At 31.0% G+C, this 27,339-nt stretch overlaps 4 protein-coding genes across 7 annotated transcripts; all 4 read left to right on the top strand.

Annotated features, from left to right (window-relative positions):
* Nucleotides 1-984: 984 nt before the first annotated feature.
* On the top strand, nt 985-19,986 carry LOC145745544 (mediator of RNA polymerase II transcription subunit 12-like protein). Of its 4 annotated transcripts, XM_082563650.1 has the most exons (45): nt 985-1,181; nt 1,400-1,519; nt 1,670-1,774; nt 1,873-2,001; nt 2,105-2,228; nt 2,485-2,720; nt 2,908-3,024; nt 3,161-3,279; nt 3,568-3,858; nt 4,170-4,264; nt 4,392-4,525; nt 4,653-4,769; nt 5,096-5,246; nt 5,358-5,492; nt 5,554-5,666; nt 5,975-6,093; nt 6,288-6,450; nt 6,971-7,121; nt 7,568-7,745; nt 7,999-8,217; nt 8,425-8,529; nt 8,913-9,053; nt 9,285-9,449; nt 9,529-9,667; nt 10,003-10,165; nt 10,568-10,750; nt 11,220-11,365; nt 11,746-11,822; nt 12,081-12,186; nt 12,390-12,541; nt 12,793-12,934; nt 13,677-13,853; nt 14,276-14,446; nt 14,666-14,767; nt 15,098-15,229; nt 15,360-15,527; nt 15,905-16,068; nt 16,252-16,441; nt 16,804-16,981; nt 17,404-17,534; nt 17,884-18,055; nt 18,471-18,693; nt 19,062-19,182; nt 19,263-19,347; nt 19,701-19,980. In XM_082563650.1, the coding sequence occupies exons 1-45, from the start codon at nt 1,107-1,109 to the stop codon at nt 19,760-19,762; spliced, it is 6,486 nt and encodes a 2,161-aa protein (XP_082419776.1). In that variant the 5' UTR covers nt 985-1,106; the 3' UTR covers nt 19,763-19,980. The 4 variants fall into 4 exon arrangements, with proteins under 4 accessions (XP_082419776.1, XP_082419778.1, XP_082419780.1 ...); XM_082563652.1 differs by lacking the exon at nt 19,263-19,347 and having other exon boundaries at nt 19,837-19,986; XM_082563654.1 differs by lacking the exon at nt 19,263-19,347.
* Nucleotides 19,987-20,008: 22 nt separating this feature from the next.
* LOC145745546 (putative RNA polymerase II nuclear localization protein SLC7A6OS) lies at nt 20,009-23,079 on the top strand. Its single transcript, XM_082563656.1, has 3 exons — nt 20,009-21,561; nt 21,647-21,766; nt 22,696-23,079. Exons 1-3 carry the CDS (start codon nt 20,903-20,905, stop codon nt 22,940-22,942), a joined length of 1,026 nt encoding a protein of 341 aa, XP_082419782.1. The 5' UTR covers nt 20,009-20,902; the 3' UTR covers nt 22,943-23,079.
* Nucleotides 23,080-23,171: 92 nt separating this feature from the next.
* Nucleotides 23,172-24,371, top strand: LOC145746014 (histone-lysine N-methyltransferase SETMAR-like). The gene is made up of 2 exons (XM_082564193.1): nt 23,172-23,195; nt 23,580-24,371. Exons 1-2 carry the CDS (start codon nt 23,172-23,174, stop codon nt 24,369-24,371), a joined length of 816 nt encoding a protein of 271 aa, XP_082420319.1.
* A 763-nt stretch (nt 24,372-25,134) lies between these two features.
* Nucleotides 25,135-27,295, top strand: LOC145745545 (kelch-like protein 18). The gene has a single exon (XM_082563655.1). The coding sequence runs from the start codon at nt 25,304-25,306 to the stop codon at nt 27,026-27,028; it is 1,725 nt and encodes a 574-aa protein (XP_082419781.1). The 5' UTR covers nt 25,135-25,303; the 3' UTR covers nt 27,029-27,295.
* Nucleotides 27,296-27,339: the final 44 nt, after the last annotated feature.

Genomic DNA, 27,339 nt, shown 5'->3' with positions numbered 1-27,339 from the left:
CTACTATTTATGTTTTGCCCTATAAACATTTAATTTGAACTACATTTTGCAACAAACTAACTGTTATATTATCATTATTAACACGATAGTCTTATCTAATGACTCTCGTACGATTTGTTACTTCAGTATTACGTGATCCAAACAATTTTAACGTAATTACCGCATATTAGCTCACAGTTTCTACGTCAGAATTAGTTTTAATTACACGCCATAAATTATCATCAAATTTTATTTCATTCATTAGTAACATTTATGTTCATTGATTCCGCTGTCGTTGTTTTATAATTTCTTTATTGTAGCCTTCGGCACAAAGTAGTTATATTATTACCTGCGTCACTTGGTATTACTTTTAGAATAAACTGGTTTAACTGGGCTCTCGTAAACGTAATTAGCACAAGTTTTGTTTTGGCTAATCCTTCGTTTAAAACAATTGAAATGTCAAGGTAATGCATAAGGTCAGCAACGGGTTTTAGCAATAAATTACTAAATGTTTTTTTTACTTATTAATCTATTGCCTCCTAAATTTTGAAATTTGTTATAGAACTATTATTTTGTACTCAATAAAATATTAATTTTAATATTTTTGTGTGTGTTAAGTTGGATATTATATTTTGGTTATCTTGTTATGTGCATTTTAGTAAAGTATCTTTGCTTTTTAAATATCTTTATAAGAAACATTATTGTTAGTCATGTGAGGATAACCATTAAATATGGTAATGATTTCATGCCTCAATGCGCTCAATTGTCAATCTAATATTGGGAATTTAATAAAATTATTTTCAACTTTAACAACCAAAACAAATGCTGTTTTTAGTGTATTCTACCGTTTTTGCCTGCAAATCTATTAGTGTATAAATTGCTGCGTAATTTTGTTGTTATTTGAACAAAATAGTTTGTTTTGTAAAGATAGGTAATGTTGAATTTGGGAGTGAGAATGTAAAATATAAACCAACATTAATTTTTTATGTTTAGATGTTTACGTTTTCTATTTCTTTATGCCCTGAACTTGTCCTGCAGTCCTGACTGCCAGACTGTTGTAATATTGAGGTATAATAGCTTGAAAAAAACTTGTGTACTTATTTATATGAAATATTACCACAAAAAACATGTCATTGGAAAGTTTCTTTGAGAACAGACCTCTGAAGAGGTCGAGACTCGGTCCTGCAGATGTTTACCCACAAGTAAGTCTTTATACAATATAACTTTAAAATAATTATTGTTTTTTTTTAAATACTCATACTAACTTATATAAATAATTAGTAATGTTTTTATATATGTGGCTAAATTATATAAAGCAGTCAGCAGTGAGAATCAAACTCAGGACCTTTCAGCCTGAAGTAATGTCAAGTAATATTTCTTTATCTTTTGCATATGTTAAGTAGAATTATTTTCATTTTAGGATCCAAGGCAAAAGGAAGATGAGTTAACATCGGTTAACGTCAAACAGGGGTTTATGAACACTCCTCAGTTTAATGATGAATATATGAGTGCTCATCAATTTCATATCGACTCTGCTCAGGTATGTTCTAAGAAATCTAATTTATTATCAATGTATTGTTATAATCACGTTTGTTGACCTATTTTGCCTTAAATAAGTTAAAGCCTAAATTTTTTTGCTGTTATTTTACTTTTAGAAGTGTATTTTAATTTTTTAATAATTTGTTTTTAGTTAAACCAAAGTTTCAGCAACATTCTTACCCAAAAACAAGTGGTGAACACATTCAATGATGCTGGAAAAAAGAGACCTCAAGTGGTCAAAGAAAACTTCATGATGGTAAATTTTTAAATAAATTTTTTTAATGTTTGTACATAACTGCTGTTGTTTGGTAAAAATTTATTTTTTAAAATATTTAAAAATTTATTTTTTTATAGGTGACAACAATTGTTCCAAAATTGAAAATATTTCTTCAAGATTGGTTTAAAGGATTAGCTGGTAGTAAAAATCTTTCCCACTGCTGCAAAAGGGTTCCAATCTTTTCTCAAAAAGATTATATATTCCAGGTAACATGTGATTTCATATTGCAGATAACAAATTTTTTTACAAAAATCTAACAATCAATATTTAAACAATTGACTTAAAAATGTTGTATTTTATTTTCAACAGACTTTGGCTGAATATGACGTACCTCTTATTCGAGCAGTTTGGTTTATTAAAATGACTTCCGCTTATCCACTTACATTAAGTGATATTAAAACTAAGAAAAGAACAACACCTGATCTTAACTTAGGTATTGTTTTCACTGTTTTTTTTTCCTATTTTTACATAGCTTAATCATCTTATATATATATATATACCATTACATCAAAAATTGAGGGTGGCAAACATACTAATAGTAATTAATATGCCTTAAAAATAAGGAAACTAATGTTTATGTTGCTTTATTTTTTTTCTATTTCTTGACATGCATTAGGCTATGATAGTAGGCAAGCAATTGAATAAATGCAGCCTATATTGAATGTGCCTAAACAAGTATATACTTTTAGATTGGACACAGGCTATTTGCAAATTTTTGAGAGAACAACTAAGCAAGCTAAACCAGGATAACAGTGCGGCACTTAGTAATCGTTGCATGTCTTCTCATATCAGTATTGACGTTGGGACTGTTGGAATCGGACCCATATCTAATAATCAAATGAACACCACTGCTTTTTTGAGTAGGGATGATCTGGAAAAACAACTGAAGTATATCAGCAACCTTGCCCATTATATGTACACTGAAGTAAGTATCTAAATTTTAAGCATTTTTAACAACAAATATAGTTGAATTTTTTTTATATATAAATACCTGACTGTGTAGTGTCTTTGCTACAAGATTGCATGCTTTGTAAAAATATCTAATTTTACATGCATTAGTATCATGAGAATTATCTTAAGGATTAACTAATTGTTTTTATATTTGTTAATAGGGGTTGCTAGATCGGAATGACTTTATAAGTTGGCTTACTGATGAGTTTGAATCAATTAAACTCAATGATGAGATTGCTCTCAGTTATTTTATGCCATTCGTTCTACAATACACAAAAGTAAGTTAGTTTTATTTAAACAAAGTACCATATGAGTCATAATGAACACTAGACAATAGCCTGCCCTAAAGTGGGATATTTATTGTAGGACTGTTAATTGGACATCTCTTAACCACCATTGAATGTTATTTTGTAGGAGGTGGTTTTAAATCAATTAGTTGCTCGCCGATTTTCTTTTGTTGCTGCTCGACATCTTAATCGAATATTTTCCGATAATAATATCTCAAGATCAGGGTCACCACAGGTTCAATCAGGGTAATTAAAAATATTTTCTTGGCTTAGTTGTAAGTATAATATAGAATCATGTAAACTATATTTTCCTATAAATTTAATACCATTTTAGCTGAAAATATTTGCTAATTTTGCTATTTAAAAGTGTATAAATACTTTGGTATTTTAATTTAAATGTTTATTTACTTTGATTTAGATTGATTTTTCTCTAAAGTAGCACCTAATTTTGCCTAATTAGTTATTTATTTTAGACAATAAATGTATAAATAAGGTGTTAATGTTTTATATGTATATAATATTAAATAATTTTAGTCGAAATACTCCTGCTAGTATTGGGAATCAAGGCATTAACAGTGCCTACCCAACCCAAGCTCAGTTAAAACAAAGATGTCCTGAGTACCTTCACTGCATAGCACATGTACTCGGATGTGTCATCCAATGCACTGCTCTCTGTTGCACGGGAGCTCTTGTTTGGTATCCTCCGGTTGATCCCAAGTATGTGGGATCACCGATGGATCTTCTTCCTTGTGCTCCATCTGCTCTTTTGCTTCCAGATGTGCCTGAAAATGATGAGGATGCCAAAAAAGAAGCAGTTATGACAAGGTTTGTACCAATCTATGCAAATTTATAGTAAAATGTTGGTATTTAAAATAATACTGGTAACAGTATATAATGGAGCTTAGTGGATGATATATTTATATGTGTAGGTCTAATTTAAAGACCATTAAAATAATAAAACTGTTGTTTGTAATGCACAGGTATATTATTGTGGACAAATATTAGTAGGGAATTGCAACCGTATTACTACAATTAAAACGTAAAGTCTTCTAAATGTATTGTATTTGGTGTTTTACCCTATCCTTTTAGTATGTTAAAAAATGTTAATATTATGATTGCTGTTTATTTGTTTTTAGAGATTTGCTTAGGGAAAAAGAACAAGAAATCGTGAATCGATCTAGAGCTGCTGAAATGAGATGGTCAACTGATAAATTTCAAGAATCAACTGCAGGTTTGAGCTTTTAATTCTAGTTCTTTGCTATTTCAGCAGTTAAAATCAAACTAAAGACCATAAGTCTTACATTTTCAAACCCATATATTTAACACAAATACTAAATGTTTAATTTTTATGCTTTTAGGTCACACAATTAACTTAGTTCTAAGCTCTTTGGAAGCTTTGGATCGTCAAAACTTTGATAGTCGGGACCCAGTTGAATCGTTATATCAAAAAATATTTAATCAACCACAAGGAAAAGATAACTCAGATTCACAAGTAAAAAATTGTTATTTTTCGATTCTAAAAATTCTAATTATTAAAGAAACTGTCTTTAAATCTTAAAAAAAAATCTTAGGGTTTATAAAGTGAATGTAAGAAACCTAATTTAACGATGATTTTTTAGTTTACTCAATCAGCAGAAGACTCAGTGATTGGTTTGCTATGTGAATGGGCAATTACTTCACAGAGGTTAGGTCAACACAGAGCAGCAGTTGTTGCCAAGTTGTTGGATCTGAGACAGGTAAAAATAACATTGTTAATTACTCTGTGTAAAGTTATTTAAAAAATGCTATAACCACAGTTGTTTTAATATAGTTTTTACTGAATAAATTACTGTTTGTTATTTATGAGCCAAAAACTTATTGATATGTATATATCAAGTAATATTACTGGATTAACAATGTTTAAAAAGGGTAAAAGGGTTATCGAGCAATTATAATCAATATTATCCTAAACTGCCAAAGTCAACTCAGAACTGGGCCACGGAATCAAATGTTACTCTGTGTTTGGACTGTAAAGTTGGCCTTTCTACATCGATGATAAATAATATGAAAAATTTTATTTTAGGCTTACCATGAGCAGGATGAAGTAGGGGAACAAAATACAACGCTTGATAATTCTCTACAACAACAAACATCATATAATAAACAAACCAAATCAATTCCCTACTTTCAAAATTTACTATTCACATTTTTGGACAGACAAGCTCCTATATTAAGTAAAGATAGTTTCTAAATATTAAAATATATACTTTGATTTTATTGTACTTTAATAATAAATTAGGAGGCCTACTATAATATATTTTACAATTACTGATTTATTGTTTAAGAAAATCCTTCAAATGCTGAAGAATTGCAATCGTTTAAGAATCTGATTCTGTTAATTTATGAATTAATTGATCATGGGGTTTTTTCACATGATCGTTATGTTAATACACTGATATCTCGTGGAGAAATTATACCAGGTATATATATCTTAAAAATCTTAATTTTACATTTTTTTTAATTTGTAAATTTTTTTATCAGGACAAATCGATCCCTTGCCAATATTTAAAACTTCTGCAACTGGTAAAAGTGAGAGTCCGGGTAACAATCCAATTGAGTCGAATTCTGGAAACTGGAATGCAGGAAAACAAATGGTTAGTAAAACTTAATTTAAATAATTTGATTTATCTTTAATGTCTGAAGGTTGACTTCACAGCTTAAACATATAAAGACTTTTTTCATCTTAGGACAGTCTTGAGTAAATTTTTAGATCTCATTTAAGTGTGTTTAATTAATAATTAATTAAAGGTTATACAAGTAGCAGGGGGAAAGGAGTCAAATCCTAAACTGCTAAAGGCAACTCGAGACTGGGTTGGGGTAACAGTTGTTACTCTATATTTAGGTTGTGAAGTCGACCTTCCATCGAGGATAAATATTTATATTATTTTTAAACTTTGTTTAGGAAAATCGAGCAGATGATGATGGTTTAAATATTTCTCATGATAATAAATTGGAATCAAATGAACTTGAATTTTTAACAAGTACAGAAAGTGTTTTCAGCCCAGATTCAAGGCATGACAGGTAACTTAACAATATTACCCCTAACTTTGTAATTTTGTACATTCGTGTGTAAAAAGGCTTTATTTTGTAAGGTCCTATGTTTTGTTTATTTTTTTAAACAGTATTAAAAAATACTTAATATGGCCATTCTTTTTTTTTCCAATTTAATCTTTTTCAATCAAGAAATGTTTCTTAAAAGTTTTTTTGTTTTGCAGGCATTTTCTTGATGCAGTAAGAAGTGTTGATCAGTCGGGGAAGGGAAATCAACAAGAACCAACTAACACTAACTCTCATATACAAGGTGCTGTGTGGGGATATGGTCAGCCAAGGCATGTTCAATATGTGATGCATTTTCCTCTTCCCTTTCAAGTCTATTTGGTAAGATGTAGACTCAATTTTTATTAAGTTTTAACTGTTGTAAAGAGTCTTTGTATTAAGTTGGCAAATTTCTGATGTATTGACAACCTCTAATTAGTTACCATGATAAAATTTAGATTTAAATCATAAACATTACTATGCCCTTACTATTGGTAGTAATAATAAACTATATGTAGAATAAGATTTAGACCTAGCTTTTTGTTCAATTTTCGCTGTTGTAAAAAAAAAGATTTTAAAATTTGTCTTAAGATACTAAGGCTAATTTCCAGTATTGTTGGCAACCTTTAAAATGATTTATATATTTTTCTTTAAACAATAATCTAATGCATGTATTTGCCATTACACTAACAATTTTACTAATTAAAAAAACACTATTACATATACACTATTTAAAGATGCAAATAAACTATTTACAAATGGCTACATATAAATTCTACACTTTAATATTTTGACTCTGTTTTTACATTGTAAATGGTCTAATATGTTTTTTAATGTTTTAAATGATATTGCTTTTTTCCAGGAGGATGAAATGAGTCATGAGTGGAATCAACGAATGATGATTTTGTACGGAGCAGGTCGACAGAAAAATGAGGTCAAGAAGGAAATGAAAAAAGTGACGAGACATCTTGTTAAACTTGTCCAAAATAAAATAAGCATTGAAGACAAACCAGGTAAAAATATACCTACAAAATAAATATAATTTAAAAGGCTACCTACACAAAAATTTTTAAAATTTAAAAGGCTAACTATACAGTCTAAACAAAGAGTGCCACTGGTTATCTTGTGTTACAGTCTTCTTTTGCTTTAATATCCCCAGTCCTTACCTTATTCCCCATTTAGTTACCCCAACTCTTGTGTTACCTTAGTTAGCCCAATTATTCCAAGTTACTCAAAACATTAGTTACCCAAATTTCGTAAGTTTTGAATGCAGTTGGTAATAGAATTACACTTAAAATGTTATTCTATAAAGACAGTTGGGATCAAATCTAGGACTTCATGAATTAATTCCTAGTGCATTTAACCATCGTGCTAAACTGCAGGCTATCACTATAGAAGCCTAAAAACTATACAATTGCTAATAGTATTAAAATAGTAATAACCAATAAACACAATACAGATGCAAACATACCATTGACATGGACTCCTGGAAGTAAGAAAGGAAAAAAATCGAATAAATCGAGCCACAACGAGTTGCTAAGTAGATACAGAGCTTTATCTTATTTTGATCAACACATGGTCACATCAAGTGTATCTAAGACTTTGCTCAACTCAATAAATAACTACATATCTGAAAGGTCAGTGTGGTATTAGTATTACTTAAGCATTTTTTTACACTTGTTGATTGCCTTCATTACAGTGGGAATTTTAATTGTTGTAATATGGTCACAACTCTTAACAAATATTTGCCTGTGATAATATACCTATGCACCACAAATGGCAGTTTTTTATTTTGACAGCCTTTTATTCGCTCATACATATTTATATGGAAATATATTGTCCACTAAGCTTCATTGTTTTTAATTTTAATATTTTGACACATCATTACAGAACCACGACTCTGCCTCAGTTGAAAGTTGTTGTCTTGTTATTTGACTTAATGGAGGAAGCTTTAAACATTGGAGGATTGATCCAACTTGCTGTCTCCATATCATCTCATCTCACTCAACTATTCAGCAAAATAAAACAGAGGAAAAGTGAAGTGGATTATACTTGGTATACAACTGAGGTGGCTCATATTGTTGTATCTGTTATGAGGCATTATCAAAGGTAAAAAATATGTTAATAAAAAAATCCCCTTATGATAATCGGTGCTCAAAATATCGGTTAAAAATTCTAAACTAATCTCCAAAAAATTTAAAATATTCTTTAGAAATCCTAAAATAGTTTTTAAAAATTGGCAAAATTAAACATTAACTATTTTAAGGCCTAAATTTTAAATTTTTGTGAAAAATATCTTTTTATTTAAATTTTTAGCTATCTGACTCTTAACAGCGATCTGGCTATTGATGCTTTCAACAGTTTTCTTTCTTTAACTAAACATTCAGGAGTTATTCCTGCAAAATCTACATCACCAGACAGGTATACTAAATAAGATTTTAGCTTAAAGATTAATTATGTTTGAATCTTTAAAAAAAGCTACTTTTAAAATATTTATTTAAGAAGGTTGATTTCACAGTCTTAACATAGAGTAACATAAGTTACCCCAACCCATTCTTAAGTTGCCTGTGGCAGTTTGGGATATTATAGATTATATTTGCCCGATATTTAAACTGCTGATTAAGTATTGGCTCAGTAGGAGTTTATACCGTTTATAGCGCCTTACTTAAGGGCGCTACAGCATGAGATCACTTGGGATCAAACCCAGGACCTCATGTAGTAAAGACAAGTGTTCTGACCACTACACCACCCTGTCAGTCTTTTCCGAAATAACATATTAAAAATTGTTTTCTGATATTTTATAGAAGCATCCTTGTGTTTTTGTGTGATCTTTATTTCAATTTTCCTTATATTCGAGCTCTGCATTCGGAGGCATTTGGAAACCGGATGACAAATGCAAAACAAATTATCAACTCCACTAAGAAGCCAGCTACATCTAATTGCAGGTTAATCTTTTTAAACTTATTTTTAGTTAAAATGTTTGATAGCCCGACCCACAGTCAGCATTTTAGTTGTTGTAATACTGTTGCAACTTTTAACTAATATTTACCGTAATAGTAAACCTGCGCGCCTTAATTGGACTTTTTTATCGTGGGTAACTTGAACATACATATATCCATATCGTTCTTTAAAAAAAGTAGTTTAAAATAAAAAATTTTATTTTGTCATTTTTTCAGATATGATCCTAATTACATGCGTACTTTTATTGAAAACCCAAGTGCTGAGTCAGCATTATCAGTAGCTGAGAGATATAGTAGTCAATTGAATGATCAAAAGTTAAGATATAGTTTTGTTTGTACGGCAATCATAACTGTTTGTACTGGGCTACAAAACTTAGAAAAGTAAGTCTTAATTTTGCTATTTTATAATATTGATAAAAATATTTTGTGATACCTTTAAATTTTTTAAATTTATTTTTAGAGTAAACTCTCTTGCTGCCTTATGTGCTGAAATGAATGCGAGATATAATGAACTAAGTTCTGAATGGCTCGGCGTTTTAAAGTCTTTATGTTGTTCATCTTGTACAACTAATTTCAATGATGTACCTGTTAAAATAGAGGTTAGTTTGTATCATTAATATTTTTATTTTAAATGATATTTTATATTATGTATGATATATATACAGCAAAGTTGTCAAAAATCTTTTTTTTAAGTTCACAATATTTTTTGTATGGGATTCCACTAAAGCAAATATTACTGTTTATTAAAAAAGCTACATTAAACTTTTTTTTTAACTTTAAATACCACTATATTTAATACTTACATACACCATAGGTAACATAGCTTATTTAATAAATTATTCTAAATGAAAAAAAAACAAAACTTTTTAACCTTTAAATATATTTAAAAAAATACATAAAATACCACTTTATTTATTACTTATATACAACATAGGTTAGTGACCCTCAGATTCGAGATCCTCTTGCTTTATTCACTGCAGTGTTGATAGCAAGAGGTTGTTTATCATTAGAGGATGTGATTCAGCATGTTGCCATTCCTTCCTTGCTTGCTGCTTGCAACAATAAATCATCAGCAGGGAACTCTAACCCAGATATAGGTAAAAATTTTAGTCCTTTTGAGCAATTTTCATAATGAGCCTTAGCGGTCTATTATGTATTTAAATTTGTATGTCCAATTAACAAGCTATCAACTAATCTATATAGAATGTAGCTTGGTGGACAATACACGTGTGTATATTCTATTTTTAGGACTACACAATAAATAAAACTTCCATTTGTGGTGCACGAGTAAATTATCGCAAGCAAATATTAGTTGAGAGTTGCAACCATGTTACAAAATTGACTTGTTTTTATAATGAAGCTTAGTTGATGATATATATTTAATAATGGGCTTTTAAAGAAATGTGAATTATAAGAGAGAATTTGCTATGACCGTAAAGTACAAGAGTTTTTAGAATCGTGCTAAAAATTTCTAAAATCATTTTTGTTGAATTTTTTAGGTGCACGACTTACCTGCCATTTGTTATTGCAACTTTTTAAAGCCCCAAACCTAAGTAATGATTCAACTTCAAGTCATAACTTCCGTCTTCCCATATCAGCCGACAGACATCAACTGGCTGCAGCACAACATAATATTGCTGTGGGTGCAGTACTTGTTGTACTGAAAGTGGTGCTAAAATTAGGTAAGAATTATGTGTTTTTGAATGCTTTTAATGGGGCTGTATTTATAAGCTAAGACTTAAAATGTAAAGGATCACAAGGTTAACAATGTATTTAACATTACAGACCAATATAGACTGTATTTATAATTTTTTATTTAAGTGCATTAGCCCCAGTTATAATTTAAACATAAAGGGGCAATTGTAAAATAAGTAACAACTATTTCATGATTTAAAACAAGCAATAGTTATTAAATTTTTACACATAGTCTTATAGTATATCAAAACATAGTCACCAAACCCATATAGTTCTAAATATGATTTTTCCACCTACCAATTTAAATAAAGATTTTAACTATGAATTATTATTGCTTTACGAATTATTATTAAAGCTTAGACTTAAAATGTCCACAAGGACCACAAGGCTAACAAACCCATATGGTTATAAATGTGATTTTTCCACTTACGAATTAAAATAATATTTTAATTACAGGAGATGCTGGCTCCTCATCAAGTAGTAAATCTTGTTCAAACAATAGAGATACCAGCGTAACTAGCTTTTTAGCTCCTATCGGGGACTTTAATGATTTTGACGACATCTCTGATGTTTCACAAATAGTCGGACAACAAAACCAAAAGGTAAAGCAAAATAATTAAATACTAAAATTCTGGACAAAAATTTATGTGTCTTAATATTTTGGTCAACCCTTTTATAATGTTTTTGGTTGACTTCACAACCTAAACATAAAAGTAACATCATTTACTTCGACCCATTCTCAAGTTGCCTTTGACAGTTTTGGATATTATAAAATATAATTGCCTGGTTATTAAGCTGCTGATTAGGTGCTGGCTCAGCATGAGTTTATGCCATTTAAAACACTTTTCTTTAGGGCACTACGGCATAAGAGCAGTGGGAATTGAACCCAGGATCTCTTTTAGTTGTAAAGATTTATTAAATTAATAATTTAACTTTTAATAACAACAACGTTTATGTTTTGTTTGATATTAAAACAATTTAGGCCGAAGATGAAAGTTTAAGTTCGTTTGCAAAACATGCTCTCAGAGTGATCTGTTCACAACAGTGGGTGAGAGAAAGGTGAACAATTTATAAAACCTTTAAAAATATCTTAATAATAAAAAAGCCCTGTTACTTTTTAGTTTAGAATATTTTTACGTTACACTTCGTTGATAGATAATTCATTGGGCCTTAAAAAAATTTAAATATTGCATGCTAAATGTCATGACCAAGTTGAAGTTATAACTTGAGGATAACGAATTGCTTGATCACAGTTTTAAATAAAGCTTGTTAATATTTCTATAAGTTGTTGTAATTTCCAATTTGTTTCTCAACTAGATGTTTAAAAGACCCGGTCATGGATTTACTCATGGAAGAAGTTTTAACAATTGAGCAACGACAAAATCTTATCCAACTTATTTGCTATCCTGAGGAAGATTTACAGGTATTGTAATTTTTTTCCCAATATCACGAAAAAACAATTATACATTTAGATATTAGCCAAAAAATGTATTAAATATACTAAAAACATCACAAAAATGATAAAGCCTTAATAAAATACAAAGAATCGACGATGTTTTTTGCATAAGTGTTTTTTTTAAGTTTTTACAATTTTATAAAAACTTAATTTGCTTATGTTATTTGCAGAGGCTTTCTTCACTTAGTAACGATCCTAGAAATTATGTTGTCAACGTGTTAAGTGGGATGACAAGATGGACGTTAAGACAATGTCTTTTGGAGTTACAAGTCATGATTAAACAATGCCCTCAAGAAAAGAGTCTATCTGAGCATATAGCCAAGTAGGAAACCTTATTAAAATCTTAAAGAATAATATTAAGTATCTAGTATTGAATATGAATAACTTATTAAGATAGCAGCCTGCAAAGCAAAACAACTTCTGCAGAGAATGTTTTAAATTCTTGTTGTTTTAAGTATAGATTGTCTAGGATGCATAAACCCAAGTACTAATTGACAGACTGGCAACTGCGCCTAATACCTTAATACTTAATATTATAAGCAGAATATAAACAATTTGTCATTATTATTACAGAGGCACAATTGAAGTGTTTCAGCAACAACAACAACAAATAGTTGAGAATTCTTGTGACAGAAAATTAAGTTTAACAGGACCTGATCTAGATCGTTGCAATGTTTGGTTGATTGCTCCCTTGGTCAGCAAGTTACCTTCATCAGTAAGTAACAGTTGACTAAGAGTTTTTTTTGCATTTTACCCTTTACATAATACTAGTCCATAGCCCGCCCTACAATTGGAATTAAGATTGTCATATTATGGTCACAACCCTGAACTAATATTTGCCCACAATAATTTACTTGCATGCCACAAATGACATTTTTATTTATTTTGTAGTCCTATAACTTGGACATAAATATTTATATGTATATTGTTCACTGAGGTTCAATATATATAAATTGCATATAATTTAACCCAATATTTGATAAGACTTGTTGGTAAAACCAGCAGCGTGGTGTAGTGGTAAGAACACTTGCTACACCACACATGAGGTCATGGGTTCAATCCCCACTGAGCTCATGCTGTAGTGCCCTTGAGTAAGGTGCTATAAACAGTACGAACTCCTGCTGAGCCAGCACTTAATCAGCAGAATAATTACCAAACAATTATAATCTATATAATATCCCAAACTGCCACAGGCAACTCGAGACTGGGTCGGAGTAACTGATGTTACTCTATGTTTAAGTCGCGCATTCGACTTTCCCACATCGAGGAGAAAGATATATACAAAAAAAAAAAAATACTATCAAAAACTTTATTATTTTTTAAACACAACATTAAAAACTTTATTTATGCAAAAACTTATTTGCAAAAACAAAATTACTTTACTGTATAGACCTATGGTTATATTTACATAAACATTTAAATGTTTCACTTTTTCAAATTGTAAACTTTGTTCTAAGGTCCAAGGTCAAGTCCTTCAAAATGCGAGCCAGATTTTAGAGACTGCTCAAAATTGGACGGCAACCTCCACTCGAAGTGGAGCAAACTCGAGATCAGAGAGACAGGAACATCAGAGTGGGGGTTCTTCTTTATTAAACCATCAACCTTTCCTCACCCTTATCCTTACCTGCCTTAAAGTAAATATTTAGACTTCAATTTTTTATCGAAATTGTTTTTGATCAAGTTTATTAGACAAAGCGAGTATGCAATATATAATTTTTAAATTTAAAAATAATGTTTAATTTATTATCAGTTTTTTTAATTTAACATGGCCATAGTTTTTCTAAAAAAAAAATGGATAATTTTATTGACTCTTACTTTATATGAAGAAGTTCCTTTGACAAAGCTTTTAAAAGTATAAAATATATAATTTTTTGACTTTAAAATAAATGTTTTATTAATTATTAGTTAATTTGATTAAACTTTGTCATAGTTTTACTTAAAAATAAAACTAATAATTTTGTTGGCCCTTACTTTATAATAAAAAGTTATTGTGTTATAGTTCTTTTTTACAAAAGCTTTTTTTGTATTTAAAATTACATTTAAATTTGTTTTTCAGGGACAAGATGAACAACGAGATTCTTTATTAGAATCTTTACAATCCCAGATCCTGATGCTCCTCACAGAGTGGAACACTACCCGGCAGCAGAGAGATTCAGGCAAGGATTTTTCTAGTCCTGGATCCTCTCAAAATGGAGTTCATGACGCTCTTCAACTACGTTTAAGTTTGGTCAGTTTAGTTTATATTAAGATTAAAATACAATAATTTAAAATGCATAATAAATTTATAATATAACTGTAAGTGGAAAATTAAATCCATTTGAATTTGGAAACTGTAAACATGTGCCCTTAAATTTTTAAGAAAAGCTTGTGTTTTAAATCTTCCTAAAAATTTAAAATTTGTATTTGACAATATGTTTCATTTTAATTTAAAATTTGTTTTCATTAGGTTGGAGGTATGTTTGAGACTGTTCAGAACAACAACCAATGGACGAGCGATGTGGTTGTTCTTTTAACAAGACTTATTAACTCAGGAATGGTGGACATTCAGGTAGACTCATGTTTATACAAGGCTATACATTGGGTTAACTTAATAGCTACCACTACAAGGTGTTTGGTCTAACCTATATTGCTTCTATGTAATAATATCTAAGCCAAAACCTAATTTCTTATGTTAAATTAAAGAAAGTTAATTATCAAAAAAACATACCATTCAATTACAAACCAAACTGCTAAGTCTATTTTAAGATTATATCTTGGTTATAGTTATAAGAGCAACCTATCATGTTAAAGCAGTAAGCTTCCATTGAGCATAAACATATAAAAAAAATTGTTGCCCAAAATACAGAAAAAAACTTTTTTTTTAAATTTTTTCTTCCAGGTCAATAGTGAATTGTTTGATATCGTGTTCGACATGATCGCTGTTCTATTGCACAGCACACTAGGGGGCGATATGAGCAATCGAGGGGATGGGAATAAACGTGAATATTTAAATATTGTCAAAAAAATTAAGGTTGGTAAAAAAATGGTATTTAGTTGTTTTTTTAAATTAAATTTTGTAGTAAATAATATGAAAACTTATCTTAAATGCGTGCACAGATTATATAGTTTAATTTTAAGTTTCCTTTTTTTAATTAAAATAGAAAGAAATAGCTGAAAAACAGAGCGAAAGTTTGAAAAGATTACGTCAACTTCTTCCGATCCCTCGGAGTGAAACTTTTGTTATTTGTTGTGAACCCACCGGACCCCTCATGGACATTAAGGGGACCAAATTTCCTGCCCCAATTGATGGAACTAACCAAGGCTTGCAGGTAACAACTGTGTTATATATTGTTTAAAATAAATTTGATGTAAGATCAAGATTATAAAGTTTAATCTTGAAATGGCCTCGGTTCAAGTTATATGGACCGGTAGTGTGGTGTAGTGGTAAGAACACTTTGCTTTAACACATACAGTTCTGGGTTTAATTCCAACTGCCTGTAGTTCTCTATAATATGATGCTTCAAAAGTTTTTTAAAGCTAAAAATCAATTAGCGGATTATTTGTTAGTTGTTTAAAATCCATAGTGTTCCAAACTGCCAAAGGCAACTCAAGACTAAGTTAGGGTTACTAATAATTCTTTAAATCAGTTTGGTAAATTAAAATATTACTTTAAAAATAAATTTATTTTTAACTTTTATTTTTTAAGGTGACTTCTAAGCAGAAGCTTAGCAGTTGGGAGATTATTGAAGGTCTGAAGCACCCAGCTCCACTTTGTTTGGTTTGGTTTGGAAGCAAACGAACGGAACGAAAACCTCTTCATTATGAGTATCAGCATTCCTTATTACTACATCACCAACACGCTTTAAAAAGGTTTACTTAAATATTCCTCAAAAGTCTTTAAGACTATATTTTTTTAATGATAAATTTTAATTAATTAGGTGAATAATGTTACTATATTTTTATTATTATTTGTTTAATTGTAATGGATATTTAAATATTTGGTTTACACATTAAAATAAAAATTATTAAAATTTTTATTAAACTATTTTTTAGTGATTTGGATGAATTTCTTCTTCCACCCGAGTTCCCTCCAGAAGAAGAAGAGGAAGAGATTGTCCAACCTCCGGTGATATCTGAAAGAAAAGTGGGGTCTTCTAAGATCAGCGGGGTTAATATGATGTCGCTTGACCCGATGAAACGACCCGTGGCAAAAGCTCCAAAACAGAAGAAAAAAGTTCGAAAGGTAAAAAAATAAAAAAAATACTTTTTTATGTAAATTTATCTTTGATGTGGGAAACATAGAGTAACAACAGTTACCCTGACCTAGTCTCAAGTTGACTTTGGCAGTTGAGGATACCATATATAATTGCCCGATAATCATGCTGCTGATTAAGTGCTGGCCCAACAGAAGTTTATACCGTTATAGCACCTTACTAAAGGGTACTACTGTATGAGAGGGGGTGGGGATCAAACTTATAACCTCATGTAGTGAGAAGCCTTTAAATATGCTAACAATTAAACTTGTTAACTTAAATTTTAATCCAAACATATATATCACATTTTAAGATTGAGTACAAATATTTATATAAACTACTTATATTACAGCCTCACGAGTCTCCACATCGTCCTAACTTACAACACACCAACCTTTCAAACAACACCATGATTCGACCAATCAACCCCAACCCTCATTTAAACAACTACCCCACCTTCCCCCAACAAAACCAACCAAGTTATCAACAATATCAACCAAGCCAGACATACAACCAACCTCTGCCTATTAGTAAGTTTTTTTTGTTAATGTAGTATTTACATTCTTTATAAAATGGAGCATATGGGACTATGTGTATATATGTTTGAACAATTTAAAGCCCTACATAATAAAAAAAACTCCTATTTGTGGTCCATGGGTAAATTAACATGAGCAAATATCAGAGAGTTGTGACCTTACTATAATAATTGAATGTAAATCAGGGGTCTTGCTATTGACTGACATTTATAATAGAGCTTGGATGTTGATATATATATATAAATGTTTGTACAATTTTAAGGCCTTCAAAATGAAAAAAAACTGCCAGTTGTGATGCGCAAGTAAATTATCATGGGTGCATATTAATTGTGACTATGTTACAATAATTTAAATACAGCCTATCAAGCACACTATCAACTAGTAACTATACCTGTTTAATTATCTATATTTTGTAGGTAAAACTGGAACTAAGAACATTCTAGCAAATCATTTACTGAATAGACATCGATCTGGTCCTCCAGTTCCAATTAATTCTGGTTATGCTCAAAATAATATCGCTAAAACAGGCTTACGACAACGACTAGTGGTAACTTCATATTTTGTTATTTTAACATTTAAGGATAGTTTTATCACTAAAAATTTTTGTCGTTAGTTTTTGTAATAACTGACTTAAAAATCTGCTTTAAACTCGGTGGTTTTAGTTAAGGTAGAGTAAGCCTTTGTCGATTATCATTACAATTGTATATAAAACTTAAATATAAGGCTTTTAAATATAGCAATTTCACAGTATTATAAAACTAAACTTATAACATACATGGGTATATTACAAATTTTATTTTGTTATAAAATGGATTTTTTAATCACTTTGATTTTAATGTTTTTAAATTGTAAAAACTCTTATTTTATTTATTTTTTATTTAAATTAATTATTTTAGCGAGGAATGCCAGGTGGACCCCACAATAGTGGTCTCGATATTTATTCTAACCAGAATCAACCGCGTCAAAACATGGGGATGCAAACTCAACAACATATTTTAAACCAACAACAGAATTATTCAAACTATGGCAACAATACGGGGATGCAGCATGCTGGGGGAATGGTTTCAAGTATGTATTTGATATTTTTAAAAACATTTAATGTAAAAATGCAGAATTTATTTTTATTCTTGGTGTTAGAAAGGTGGATTTTACCCCCTAAATATTAACCAACATTTGTTACCTTGACCTGGTATCGGGTTTCCTTTGGTAGTTTGGGATATTATTAATTACAATTACCAGATAATTATAAGCTGCTGATTAAGTGTTGGATCAGCAGGAGTTTATACCGTTAATAGTGCCTTACTTAAGGGCGCTACAGCATGAGAGCAGTTGGGATCGTTCCCAGAACTTGTTTATAATATCTGTTTATTAACATGCTTTTAGGTAGGTTAAATGACTGAGATTACTAAATCGAAAATACTCTTGTATGTTTTAAATTATTACCCCAATTGAAAATTTAATAAACAAAGAATAATTTCGATAGATTACAGAAATCAACCTTCACAAATGGGTTACCAACAACAAAATACTGGGCAACCGAACCAACGCTATATTAACCAACCGAACCAGTCTCAAAACAGTGTTTATCAGATGAACACCATGCAGCAAAATACTGGTTATTCCAACCAACCATCTGGTTTAAACATGTTACAAGACCAATCACAAATACCGATGAACCACCAAAATAGAAACCAGCTTATGACCAGGTGCTAATTGAGTATTTAAAAAAATTATTATTTTTCTTTTGTATTTATCCTCGATGTGGGAAGGTTGTCTTCACGACCCAAACATAAAATAACATTTGTTACCTCCATCCAGTCTTGAGTTGCCTTTGGTAGTTTGGGATATTATAGATTATATTTCCCCGATAATTATGCTGTTAATTAAGTGTTGGCTCAGCAGGACCTTATACCATTTATAGCGCTACTGCATAAGAGCAGGAGCGGGATCAAACCCAGGACCTCATGTAGTGAAGCCAAGAGTACACACCAGAACACTCGCTGCCGGGTTATATACCATGATGTAGTATATGCATATATATTTAGACCATATTTAATATAAGTTTGTTTATTAGAATGCCAATGAATAGTGGAAACCATCCTATGAATTCTGGACAGGGAATTCAGCAACCTTCTTTACTTAATCAACGATCTGCCCCCATGATGAATCAACATCAACAAATTATAACAAATCAGGTAAGTAAACTATAACTTTAATCTAACACTTAATCATGATATATGAAAACTATTTTATTTAAATATTTGCTCTATATTAGCCCGGTTATAATCCACAAATGCCCACCCAGTCACAACAACAAGGTAATCAGATGATGGGGATGCAACATAACATGATGCAGCAAGGTCCTCCTCCGCAATATTGATTTTCTTAAACTGTTTTCTTATATTTAAATAAAAGAAATAGTGTGTTTATTATAATAATACAAATTATTGTGTAAATATTTTACTTATGCTAAGCAAGTAATAATAGACAACTAAATCAATATAACCACTAACTAGCAGTAGGGGCGAACCCTTTATCACTTGGCTTTACTAGAAAAGGTTGAAGGTTTGAACATGACTGCTTTCATTCTGTGGCGCTCAAATTGCGCTATAAACAGTATGAATCTATGCTGAGCAACAATTATTAATCAATTATAATCTATAATATCCCAAACTGCCAAAGTCAAGGTAACAAATGTTTACTTTATGTTTAGGTCGTAAAGTCGACCTTTTCACATCGAGGATAAATAAATATAAAAAAAGAAGTGTCGGATAAAAAAAATCCGTAGCTCCACAAACCGGATCATAATTTGCTCCGTTCTTATTTGCTGATCCGTATTTTTATACCAGGGGATTTTTTTGTTGAAGCTTCCGTATGAATTTGTAATACGAAATTGACGGATGAATAATTTGAAGGAATATGTTATTTTAGCAAAAAATAAAGAGCCATGTCCTGTAGTTGTTGAAAAGTCAATTAATGAAAGCTTAAAGGAGATGGGATTTAAGGTCTGTATGTTAATTAAATTTAGACTTGTGATTACTTATCAGAATCTGATAGTCCATGGACTTTGTCATTTCCTGTTTTAGATTAATACAATTTATTAATTGAAATAAAAATAATTAAATCATAATATTAAATAAAATTAAGTTAATTACCTATGCCTTTTGTGTACTAAAGCATAAAGCAAGGAGACACAGGCACAATCAGACAATACACAAATTAATTACCAATTTAAAAATGCCTTTTTAATTAATAGTTAATACTAATTTTAGTTATCTTTTTAAATATCATTAGTAAATGATAAATAATATTTATGCTATTATGAATAGTAAGTTATTATTTTTTATGTTTTAAAAAGTTTCATTTGTTTTAATTTATAAAAAAACGATCATTTAATTAACTATAAAAACATAATAATTTTGGTGGAAAAAATAATTTTAATTTTTAAAAACCAATATTCTATTTTAAGATAAATTTTTATTGCAAATTATAATTAAAGTTGGCATAAACTTTATTAATTTAGTTTATCCCAGGACTTATAAGTTAATATTAAATCAATGCTAATCAAGTGTCTTAAATTTTGACCTTGATGTGTGACCTTAATAACTTGATTTTAAGGCAACCTTTTTCTTCAGACTCCTAAGGGAAATCAAAATCTTTTCTTGAATTATTAATAGCGTTACTCTCTTATAAGTGTTTGGTTCATTTAACACTTTTAGTTATAGACACCTGCAAAAAAATTTTCAAAAGTTTTAGTAAAGTTAAGATAAACATAAACCAGGCATATAATATATCAAAAAATCAAGGTTAGGTTGTCTTATATATTCTAACTAATAGCTGTGTAAAGTAATTAGTTAATTAACCTAATTTAATTGTTATTTTTTAGTTAGAATATAAACTTATAGGCTTTTAAATATGGCAACCGTAATTCGTGTTAAACGCAAGCGTCATGGTGTCCCTGCTGAAGCTCTCCTTCTTACATGCAAAAGAGCAAAAAATGATGAAACTTTTCTAAACAACAGTGGCATGGCCGATATTATCCAAATCGAGGAAAAACTTTTTCATTTTGCAGCAACAGTTAACACTAGTTTACCTTTGGACGAAAATATCAAAGACAAAGTAAAAAATGCAATGGTGTTAAGAAAAAAAATGAAAACAATTTATAAAACTGATTTTTCTCGAAAAAGAGTTGCTTGCACAGAGCTACCTACTAATCATTTTCATGGGCAGAAGGCAAAATACAGGCTTGTTGATTCCCAAAATGTTGACACCCCATTAGAAAAAGCACCTCCAGTTTTACTACCCAATAATACAAATAAAGATACTGAATCGACCCATTTAAAGTCAACTTCACAAAAACATCTCTCCTTGTTGGATATGGAAGAAAATAGTTTAAAAACGAATGAAATACCTTCCAAATCTAACGACATTTTAAGCAGTTCTTTAAAGATGTTTAAAGAATTAAATGTCTCCAAGACCAAAAATGAAGAAGATTTCGTTTATGATCTGTACTACTGTCAAAAAACACCTCAGGACTGGAATGTTAAGGATATCTTATACGTTCAGCCTTGCAAGTATGTTATATAAATATATATATGTTTACTTTAGTTTATTTTTTTCTACTTAAGACAATTATGAACTATGGTTTTTACTCTTTAGGGATGTAGAGTTGGTATTTGATGATGATGAAGAATATGATAAGAACAACCCTTATGCTGATGAGGATGAGGACAGTAATGATGAGAATCATTACGGAAATGATTATCCAGATGAAGATAGGTAAATATAAACTTTATAATATTGTTAACGTTTTTTGTAATTGATCCCTACTATATAAAAATAATCTAAATAGGCTAATTAAGACATTTTTTCACAATTTCTTTTATGTGAAAATATGGGAATTTAGTTATTTTGATTTGTTGAGTTTTTTAAGTAAAATTAAATTTATATTTACGCATTTTGTTTAAATATATTCCGAACGAATTTGCATAGTAATAATCAAAAAGTTAAAAGTTCAATTTCTCTATGTACTGTTTGCAAAAACGTTTTTTGGTAAACCTCTTGCTAATTAAACAAGTTTAATTTTAAATATAGAAACAAAATTTAATTACGTTTAGTTATTTATCATTAATTATTTACACTTAACCTTTACGAATGCGCAAGCAATTATCTGTTTATTAAGACCTATACGCAGCTTATAGACAGGCGGGCTTTAAATAATTTAATTAAATCGATTCCGTCAATGCAATTTTCTTCATTATGTTGGCATAAAGCTTATATCGAAATCTTTTTTGACCCCGATTAATTATTTATTTGTCATTTTGTGCGTTTTTCTGCGAAGTAGATTTAAATTCGACCTGCGAATAAAAGGGATTATTTATTTTTAATCTTCCTGGACAAACGAAATCAAATAATTGTCTAATTTAATATTTATTTGGAATGGGATTTAAAATTAAAAATCCAGTACTTTAACTCGGCATGATAGCTCTAGCACACTAAAAGGTTTCAGGTTCGAGTCGCACCAATGCTACACTATTCGCTCTTGAACCCAGCGTTTACGGATATCTTAAACACCTCACAACATCACACCTTTTCATAATTCCATCACCTTACGGTCTTATAAGAAAAAATTACAAAAAAATCGCCACCGCTTTAAAATTAGCCTTTTTATTTCGAATCAATTTTTAAATTAAATTTTTATTTTCCAGTATGGATGAAGATGAGCGGAGATTGCTCTTTGACGAGGAGGAGGATCACTACGACACAGATGACGGAGATGAAGGACGCTACAACCGGGATGACGATGATGATCTTCTCGGGAACCTGTATCCGGTTGGGATGGCTGATTATGACGCAGGACGGGATGATTATTACAACAATGATGCAGATTATAATGCGGATGATTATGGAAATGGAGGAGACATGGAAGGTGGAGGAGAAAAAGACTTTTTATGATTTTGATTATTTGGAAGATAGTTTTAATCGTAAAGTGTTATTATTAACTATTTTTATGCATTTTAAAACTAGAGAAAATGCTTCGACTTACCAATAATCATTCCTATTTGATACTTCTTTTCAGCCAAATTTTGCTTGGTTTTTATTCAAGAAAAATTGTACAAATTATATCTAACGAAACTGCCAAATAATGTACAAATAATAAAGCCATGTTTTGAGTGTTGTTTAAATGAAAATTGCGCAATTAGACCATGTTTTTTTAGATTTGTTCTTAAACAACGTTTATGCTTATCTTTTTTAAAGGCAAATATTTCATATTTGTGACAGTTATCTGTATACAAAAACTACGATAATTTAATTACAATGTTTCGTTAACAAAAATTGACGATAAACTGTTGATATATATATTGATTTTTTTCTTGTTTATTAAGTGATACATTTTATTAATATCAATTACATTTTTGCAAGGTTATTAATAAAATCGGTTGTTCATGCAAGTGTAATTAATAGTAGACATTTTACTTCGCCGTCTGTAGTACACTATGCTACTGCGTCTGTAATAGCCTTTACCTTTAAGATCGTTGAACAGGCATTCTGTAGTGTCTGAAAATTTGAAATTAATTGTATTTATTTTTAGTACACGGTGACAAACGTAAGCGGAGAAGGTTGTTCTTCGAATCCTTTATCAGTTCTCATCCAAGGTTGTGACTGCAATTTATCATCATGCAAATTACAAGACTCTTGTTCATGTTTGTCAAGATTTAAAAGCGGCTTTTACAAGTACGTTAAACATGGAAATTCAATAGTCAAGGTTATACGCCATGTTAGTGATAACAAATCTGATTCTACGTGGGAATGTAACAACAGACTGCCACCTGTGTATGAATGCAACTCCATGTGCAAATGCAGTGAGTCATGTTTAAATAAAGAAGTTCAAAACTTGGTCAGGGTACCGCTACTTGTATTCCAATGTGAAGACGGGCGCGGTTTTGGTGTTAAGTCGATCCAATCTTTGTGTTGTGGTGAATTCGTATGTGAGTACGCTGGTGAGGTCATAGGACGAAAAGAAGCCTTGCGCCGAGTAAATGACGTCAGACCCGCTATGAATTACGTAATAGCGATACGAGAACACAACAGTAAAAATGTAGTTGAAACAATTGTAGATCCTCGAATAAAAGGCAATGTCGGAAGGTTTATAAATCACAGTTGTGACCCTAATTTAACTATGATTCCTGTAAGGGTGGATAATAATTGCCCTCGACTTGCACTTTTTGTGAACAAAGATATAAAAGCTGGCGAGGAAGTTACTTTTCATTACGGAGTTGGAAGTAAAAATACTTGCACCCAAAATTTATCGGCGGTTAAATGCTTATGTGGTAATGCGTCATGTAAAGGTTTTTTACCCTATGATTCCTCTTTATTTAAATAGCCTAAATAAAACAGGTTTTTATGTGTTTTTGGTAACCGAGTTCTCTGCTATTTTGTTTCAGGTTTAATGATATTGATTTTTAGAATTGAAATACAAAGTTTATTAGTCTGAAAAGATTAACAATCTGTTAGCTTTTAACAAGAAGTTTTAGTAGTGTAAAATGCGTTTTTCGTTTATTGGTAACGATTTTCTTGGCGAGGATAAATCTACAAGCGATTAAAATGCGTGGTTACCACGTCTACTTTCCTTCTAATGGGCACAAGTTGACAAAACCATTGTCGGCCATTTAAAAATGAAAAGCTATATTAAAATGTTGCGTAATTAAACATGGTCGTGAAAACACTGAACTGGTTGGTAAAGTATCGTTTAACTTAAAAAAAACTTTGTGTTTAGGTATTAGTCGTGGTATACATTAAGTACCGATTCCCCACTGCTCTCATGCTGTAGTGCCCTTGAGTAAGGCGCTATAAACGGTAGGAACTCCTGCAGAGCCAGCACTTAATCAGCAGTATAATTACTGGACAATTATAGTCTCTATAATATCCCAAACTGCCACTGGCAGACTGGCCACAGGCAACTTAAGACTGGGTCGGAGTAACTGATGTTACTATGTTTAAGTCACGCATTCAACTTTCCCATCGAGGATAAAGATATATACAAAAAAAAAGTATTATTAGTGTTAATGTGCAAAATTAATCAATTTTTCTTTTTACAAAGTCGATAGACTTTTTTGGACATTTTTATGTTTTGATAAATTAATTAGTAGTTTTTTCATTTTATTCAGACAAAATGATTTTAGATACAAAACAACAATTATGTTAAAATAACTGGGTAAAAATACTGGTGCTTCAACGTTTTTTTTTCAAGTGTTCAACTCTACCTACTGTCTGACCGTAATGATCCAAAATTCCTGAATTTTAAATTAATTCAAAATGACATTACTTCTACCCGATTATGATCAAGACAGTTCAGAATCAATGCAATGCAATGAATTTGCCAGAGAAGCCTTTTCAACGATGGAGTCAGTTCGAAGACAGGGGAAAATGTGCGACGTGACGTTAAAAGTAGACAACTCAAAATTTTCAGCCCATCGTATTGTCCTTGCATCGGTGATTCCTTATTTTTACAACATGTTTACTTCAAGCATGGTGGAAGCAAATGAAAATGAAATTGTTATAGGAGGCATTAATGCACAAGCCCTTGAAGCACTTGTTAACTTTGCATATACTGGAAAAATCACTGTTGATATAAAATCAGTCGAGTCGATAATGGCTGGGGCAAATTTCTTACAACTTGGGGTTGTTAAAACATTTTGCAGCAAGTTTTTAACGAAGCGGTTACATCCTAGCAACTGCCTCGGCGTTCAGCATTTTGGTGAGATGTTAATGTGCATGTCTCTTGTGGAGAAATCGAATAGCTACTTAAATCAACATTTTGTTGAGGTTTCAAAATCGGAAGAATTTCTGAACCTGTCATTAGATCGTGTTAAAAAGATATTATCACGAAATGAACTTAACATTGAATCTGAAGAACAAGTATTTTTTGCTGCATCAGCTTGGGTTAAGTTTGATTTTGAAACTCGATCTAAATTTATGCCAGACCTTTTACAACAGGTTCGTTGTCCTTTGCTTAAGCCAGCTTTTTTGGCTGATGTTGTTCAAATGGATAGCACAATTAAGGCATGTTTAGAGTGTAGAGATCTTGTAGATAAAGCTAAAGATTACCATCTAATGCCTGATAGGAGGCTTGAATTTCCTCCAAGCATGATTAGACCCCGATATTGCTCTGAAATACAGGAGATGATTTATGCAGTTGGGGGATTAACCTCAGCAGGAGAGGCTCTAAACACAGTGGAGAAATATTCTCCCATTGTTGGGCGATGGGAACTTGTTTCTTCAATGAGAACTTGTCGTAGTCGTGTTGGCGTGGCTGTTCTTTCTCGGAAACTGTATGCAGTAGGTGGATATGATGGTATGGAACGACTTGATACTGTAGAAGTCTATTCCCCCAACTCTGATGGGTGGTCAGATATTAGACCGATGAACGAAAAGCGAAGTGCTCTTTGCTGTGTTGCACATGATGAGCAGGTATTTGTATGTGGGGGTTATGATGGAGTTGCATCTCTTAGTACCTGTGAGGCATATACTCCCAGAACTTGCCAATGGAAAAAGATTGCTTCCATGAACAAATCTCGAAGTGCTGCTGCTGTCAGTGTATTTGAAGGATTTGTTTATGTTTTAGGCGGCCATGATGGTCTATCCATCTTTAACTCTATAGAAAACTATGATCAGCGACAAAACAAGTGGTGTATGAGTGTCCCTATGCTCTCCAAAAGGTGTCGCCATGGAGTTGCTTCCTTGCAAGGTCGAATGTTTGTGTTTGGTGGATACGATGGCCAGCAGTTCTTAAACTCTGTAGAGGTGTTTGATCGAGTTACCAAACAATGGAGTTTTCTTTCCCCAATGTCGATGCGAAGAAGCCGGGTTGGGGTGACTATTAGTGGAGGTATGATCTATGCTTTAGGAGGATATGATGGATGCTCCAACTTGAGCTCTGTAGAAGTTTATGATCCAGAGAGCAACTGCTGGAAGAAGACAGATCGAATGTGGGCACATGAGGGCGGTGTTGGTGTCGGAGCAATTCCAATTCAATTATAAATTTATCTTGGAACCCCTTACTACTTTACTTTAACCTTTACTAATAATTTTGGTGTGATCATTTGCTTATTCCAATGGCAACAGTATACAGCAGTATAATATTTTTTACAGTTTTTTTTTTGCAATAGAGTTCATTTATTATTTTCCTTTAATACTCACTTAAAAGATTGATTTATTGAGACAAAATAATACTTTTTTTATTTATACCTATTACTATTGTTATAACCTTGACTTGTTAACTAAGTATTGAAATGAAATAAACTTAAAAAAGCGAAGTCTTCGTTAATTTATTTTGTAATTTTTTATTCATT

Source organism: Corella eumyota, chromosome 3 (assembly GCF_963082875.1).
Source record: "Corella eumyota chromosome 3, kaCorEumy4.1, whole genome shotgun sequence".
In the NCBI taxonomy this organism is placed as follows: domain Eukaryota; kingdom Metazoa; phylum Chordata; class Ascidiacea; order Phlebobranchia; family Corellidae; genus Corella; species Corella eumyota.
The sequence above is the reverse complement of the archived record's forward strand: the minus strand, read 5'-3'. Positions and strand labels throughout refer to the sequence as shown.